Source organism: Gavialis gangeticus, unplaced genomic scaffold, assembly GCF_001723915.1.
Source record: "Gavialis gangeticus isolate Ggan-Ray unplaced genomic scaffold, GavGan_comp1, whole genome shotgun sequence".
In the NCBI taxonomy this organism is placed as follows: Eukaryota; Metazoa; Chordata; order Crocodylia; family Gavialidae; genus Gavialis; species Gavialis gangeticus.
Window position 1 is genome coordinate 6015949 of NW_017729012.1, and position 6375 is coordinate 6022323.

At 43.0% G+C, this 6375-nt stretch overlaps 1 protein-coding gene across 2 annotated transcripts in view; it reads right to left on the reverse strand.

Moving 5' to 3' along the window:
• Nucleotides 1–1868: 1868 nt before the first annotated feature.
• Nucleotides 1869–6375, reverse strand: part of DHRS11 (dehydrogenase/reductase 11) — a 74331-nt gene continuing 69824 nt past the window's right edge. For both annotated transcript variants that reach the window (XM_019511105.1, XM_019511104.1), the window contains one exon: nt 1869–5360. In XM_019511105.1, coding sequence (XP_019366650.1) covers nt 5319–5360 — 42 coding nt within the window. In that variant the 3' untranslated portion in view covers nt 1869–5318. The remainder of the gene's footprint in view (nt 5361–6375) is intronic.

Consider the following 6375-nt stretch of genomic DNA (forward strand, 5'->3'; position numbering starts at 1 on the left):
TTGCAGCATATCATGGGGGTTTTTTTTAAAGATAACTGATAGAAAGATGTTTATTCATAAGAAGCATGTCCTGAATCAGCCAAGTTTGTTTTCAGGGGCAGATTAGCTGCGACCCTGCACCTTTTCCCCAGTGTGAAAATGCTATTGTTCAAACCAGGTTAACACTTTGCAGCCATCTGACACTTGGACTGATCTGCCAACTGTAGAGGGTAGAAGAGTCAGCCCCAGGGACTTCAGCAGGTATAGGCCGAGGTCCATGTTAGCTGTTAGTTCTAGTTACGTTGTGGCTTTTGCCTTTTGGACTTTTCGAATTTTATCCTGGACCTCTTAGTGCCAGATCCTGCGAGACACGGGGCTTTCCTGTAAACCCAAAGGAGCAGGCCCTTCGGATGTGTATTCTGATGTAGGGGTAATCTTTGAGAGCAATAAAAGACTGTGTAGAGCCAGTTTCTTTTAGCCCCTTTCCAGTACTGCCAACACACAGCAGAGAAAGTCAGGACTCAGGGCCCCGCTAATGTCACAGGGCCGGCTTAAACATCGTAAGAGTGCTTATAAAAAAAAAAAAGAAGAAATTACTAACTGAGCAAACTGATCTCTCTGCCTTTTGTTTTCCAGCCTCTTTCACGTCTTCCTCTGCCACCAGAAGGGTTCGAGACTGACTTCTTTTTTTTCAAGTGAAAGCAGAGATGCTCACAAAAATCAGGTGAAGCCCGGAGAGGAAGCTGGAAGAGAAACAGATATTGAGAGCCTGAAGATAAAATTCACAAGCTGGCTTCACACCCTTCCCGTTGCACAAGCTCTTTCTTCTACCTTTTCACAAAACATCCACACAGCTGCTAAAAAGCCACTAACACCATTCTAGCACCCACCTGGCTTAACTACTTTTCATAGTTTCATAGATGTAGGGTTGGAAGGGACCTAAGTAGATTATCAAGTCCGACCCCCTGCCCTGGGCAGGAATGAATACTGGGCTTATATGACCCCAGCTAGGTAATTATCAAGCCTCCTCTTAAAGACTCCCAAGGTAGGAGCCAGCACCATTTTCCTTTTAGCTTGTCCTTTACATACATTACCCCATCTCATAGATACTCCCACCGACACCCGTAAAATTGCTTGTGGAATAAGGCTCTGCCCAGCATGACCAAAGGCAGCAGCAGCCAACTTAAACTGGAGACTGGAGGATGCCACTTTGACTAACCTCTCCCCGTGGAAAAAGGACATTTACAAAGTGGATCCAAAGTTCATTCTAGCTGTAGGGACTCTTTATGCTACCTTTATTGGGTTTGGGTCACACCTACAGGTTTTGAAACAAATGTATGAACAGTCACCATGAAAGTAAGAGCCCAGCTTTCAGCATTTACTCACAATGCCTTGGTTTTAAGTGAGCAAATTAATAGTTGGGCTGCTAAATGAACTTCCCAGCACGTAAAAGTGACTTATATGCAGGCTCAACAAAGATCATTTTTCCTATGACTCCATCAGCCTGTCACATCACCTGCTACCAACGAGGCAACTGTAAGGTCTTGTATCAGTTTCTGTGTATCCCATTACTGGAGATTTATCGTGAGAATATTTCTCCCACTGAGCTCTGGATGCTAGCACGGGCTGCTACTGTCACCATATCCTTAATAAAACTATTGCTGCTGCCACTAGACACCCCGAATTGGTACTGGTTTCAGGTAGTGCCAACCATGTCCTGTGCACTGTGCAAGCACAAAAGAAATGATGATTCCTACCCTGAAGAATTAAGTTTGCTGTTCAAACGTTTCATAAAACAGGTGCTTTATTATAAACAAGAACAAGCATTGGTTTTCATGTAAAACATGTGGACCTATATAAAAAAATAGGACAGAGCCACTGTGGTTTTTTTCCTTTTTTATTTTTACAGTTCACAATTAGAAACCTAGTGATAAATTACACAGTTCAACCCTCCCATGTGGGGGCCTGAAAATAATCCCTCGTCTTCATCGCAGTGTAGCCAATGCTGCGTCATCCCAGCAAGACAGTTCAACGCGCAGTTGAACTAGGTACCTGGAAACGAGAGGCAGAACAGCAACACTAGTCACCTGCTTTACAGCCCCTGAAAGGTTTCCATTTGTTTCAGAAAATCAGAAAATTAACTGGCAGCAGGAAGTGCTCCCTAAAAAAATCACTGGGGATGGAAACACGTACAAGGATGTCATTGAAACAACAGTACATTATTATGCCATCAGTTTGCAAAGATTGCAGATGCCACAGGGAAAAAAAAATAACTGGGACTTGTCGAACCATAAGGCAGTCAGTCTTTATTTAGGTGAACGCTAGCAAAGTGCAACAGGCCTCTTCATAGGCATCTGCTTTAGGTAACTGCAATGTTTGCAAAGCAGGATTATCAATCTTGGCCCTGACCCAGCAAACCATTTGCGCATGTACTGCATTCTAGGCATTTCAATGCTCCCGCTGACGTGTTAAGTATTCCCATTTCATGTTAAGCACATGCCTCCAAGTACTCTGGCCTTACTGATCTTCCCTGCTAGTAGGTTTCCAGTTTCCCGACACTGACTCCAAATACTGTGGCCGTTCCCCATATTTTCTTTGACAAAAACCACAGACATCGACAGTGCATCTGTTGAAAGGACCAACTCCTGTCCCCGTGGCAAACAAATCCAAGGGAGAACACAAACAGCTTTAAAATGAAACCTAGAAGAATACCCCAATGGCACTGTACAGAATCTATAAGGATAGGTAATGGCTCAGTGCAATAACACACTAGTGCTTTGACCCTCCTTAGCCAGGGGTTACAAATCTGAGCACAACGGGGGCTCTTGTATAAGGACTATCACGTGCCAAATGTCTTGAGCTCGGCTGTCATTTGGGCCAGTATTTATTAACCAAGGCTGGATCGGGTGTCCCTTGCAGTCCACGATCTAATCGAGCACACGGAGTGAAATTCAGCCCTCTGCAGAGGGCCTGCACAAAGGCTAATGCATCAGTTAAACAGGGTTAAGTGGTGCAGTGGCTCAGTGCACAGCCTCTCCATAGGGGCAAATTTCACCCATAATAAGTATAAAAGCAGGGCAGAGCACATACAAGTCTCGTCCTGCGGGAAATGGCAGAGTCGCCAGGAACGGCCAGAAGGTATCAAGACCACGCTTTTGTGGAGGAGAACAATGCTCAGAGTGTTGTACATCTCTTCTGTGAATGCTGATAAGGAGTGCACAACCAATTCCTTTCTCTCAGGTCTGCCTACTGTTGCCCACCTTTGGCATGGCGAATTTCATGTATTACAAGGTTCAAATGAATACTAACACTTCATAATAATACTTAGCACCTATATAGCGCTCCTCAGATCCAAAGTGCTTTACAAAGCAATGAGTCCTCACAACACCCCTGTGAGGTAGGTAAGTATTATTATCCCCATTTTACAGATGAGGAAACTGAGGCAGAGAGGTTAAGTGACTTGCCCAAAGTTACAGCAGGAGCTGAAATGCAAGAAGAGGTATCTGTTCCAAGTCCCGTTCTCTTTCTTACATGGGTGTAAACAAGAAGCAACTCCCACAGTTATACTGGTATAAAACATCCGTAAGCAAAGAGATCAGAAGCAGGGTTCCTGGCTCCTAGTTCTGTGCTCGGATCCCTTGACCACGCCAGCTTCAACTAATCAAGCAGGCTCACCATCAGAAGTGCTACAGGCAATTCGGAGCACGGAAGCAGCGGATTTGCAATCTTAAGGCAACAGGTCTCTTTAACAGCTCCACAACTGCACATCGAGTGGATTGCACACGTGTCTTCTTTGTCACACTACAGGAGTCTAACAGTAGCTGCTGAAGCCATCTCTCAACTGCAAGTGTAAACAGTGATGGACCCGAATCTCCTCTCCCACAAACAAATGTAAATCAGAACAACGTGGTGGAGTTACCGAGAATTAAATCAGTGGGAGACAAGATTTGTGTCTTATACCCTGTAGGAGGCATAGTGACATCATTTCATTCTGGACAGTTCTGGTTGGGTTTACTTCTCTCTCTCTCTCTCTCTCTCTGAGAATCTCATCCTATAAACAAAGTTTCAATAGTTTCATCTTTCTAGCTTTCCACATCAGTATTTAAACAGCATGTGCAGCTGTCTAAGGCGGCATCAGTATTTCCAAAAAGTATCAACACATGCAAATATCAAATATACAAAAACATTCAAAGTGCTGTGAAGCATTACAAAGAATATAGGTGATCACAACAAGACAGTACACTTTCTTTTTTTATTTATTAAAAAGACTGAACAACTCACCCATACTGTAACTATGTCACTTAAAACATTAGATGGTCCTTCCCTAACCACTGGAAATACAGGTACTTATTCCTCCATCTATCTACCTACCTAGAAAGAAAGAGAAATAGCAATCACACACATTTATACTTCCTCAACCTTGACAGGCACAATTCATGTAAACAGGAAAGGAGTATTTTTTACACCTCTTCTGGTGGTGTGGGGTGTACGAGAAGTCACATGCATCTGACTGACAAGCAAAATTAGCATTGAATATGTTGGGAGGGAAACAAATCAAATGGACTGATGCACTAAAAATCTGAAGCACTAACTACACTGAAGCAGGTAGACAATGAGCATCTTGTCAATTGTTCTGACTTCAGAAGAGAGGACTAGTATTAAGGCAAATTCTTTATTCTAAGTACAAAGGAAATCTCCTTCCATTGTATTAGTACATCACAGCCAAACAAGGTAGAGAGGAAAACTGTATCCACTGTATGAAGTTGTTGGGATGCTTCTGACAATAACATGTAAAAAAAACAAACAAGAAAGCAACGGATCAGGTGATACAATTCACTGCAGCAATTCAGAGAATATGCATCAGCAGAAAAGAGCCATCTGCAGAGTGATGCTTCAAAGCTGGAAGATATCTCATTATGCTTCCACCTGTGTCCATCTAGGGTCTCAAAATGTAAGACCCAGATTAAAATTAGAAGACAAAATTAAAAAAAAAAAAGGAATAACCAATCATCTTGAATATAAAGTACTATAAGTCCATGACTTCACTTCCCCGCAGTGTTTCCACGTGACATTTTACTATAAAACATTTTACTATGAAAATTCAAAGGGGTAGGGATGAGAGACACCCAAACTCAGTTTCATGACTTTTTCTTTTCCTGGCACAGCACCAGCTCAAGGAAAGAGAGAGAGAGAGAGAGAGGGAGGGACAGAGAGACAAAATATTCAAACGTGATCTCTGGAATTCAGTTATAACATTGCGAGCCAGCAGACAAAAGCCTAAACGCTGGAGGGTTAGAGGGGGATTGATGCATAGTGCTGCTTGCATTCCTCTTCGTTTGCTATGATATCTGCTCTGTAGGTCTCATCTGAATATCTCCAATCTGGAAAAGACCAATACATGATTTTACTGTAGTATACCTTAAGTTCACTGTAAATGCCGTCCGTATATGCTGGAACATAAAAATGACTAGCTGCAAAGACACACGATGCAGGAAACAAAGAGCATTTCCCTTCAGGGCTATTCAACCACTAGTCATTGCCCAGCTTCATGATTTGTTATCACTGGTTAATTTTTAATAACCGTGACGATTTTTCTCTTTTCATAGAATGAATGATTTCAAGTCAGGTAAGGGAAAAAAATATCCATCCATAAAAAGAAGCAGAAGAACAAATAAAATGGTATTGATTCTAAACTCGTCTGCTTTTGGGACGCAAGTCAACTTTTACATTATGGGGATCGGAAAGAAACACTTCTTGTGAGCATGTTATTCCACTGCAGGATTTCCTGAACCTTCCCTGGAGCAGGAAATAAGTGGTCACTCCCAAGCAAGACACTGGATGAGACAGGTCGCTGTACTTATCTAGTCGGACAATTCTTCTCTCTCACCCCAGGACCCCCTGCTAGTCATTTCGTCATGATATGACCTCCCGAGGTCCCCACCAGGCCTGTCTTCCTATGAACCTAGGTGCCCTTGTTCTTGCAATATGGACCTGGTGTCCACAAGTCTTCCCCACAACCTCCCCTTTGGTTTTGCATTTCCAAAATCCCAGATACATCCCTGTCAGAGCTGAGACTCAGCAAAGAAGTGATCTCTTTGTACACATATCCTTGTGCGGGTGAACGGTAGGTTTGAAAGCACAAGAGGTTTAAAAGGCCCTTTGAAACTTTTGCCCAATAGCTATCATACAAAGCATAACTGGACAGATTTCTACACCTGCTTCCCACCCAGATGAGATGCAGTTCTTCACCGTCTAGGAACCTCTGCTCTCAGTTATGCTTAGGTACTGGAGATTTGACATCTCCCTAAAATGGGATGGGAAGGATTTGAAAGCTGTGGCTAGCGGCTGTCCTGACTCGGTACAGAACTTGTGACCTTTTTTTTTTTTTTTTTTTTT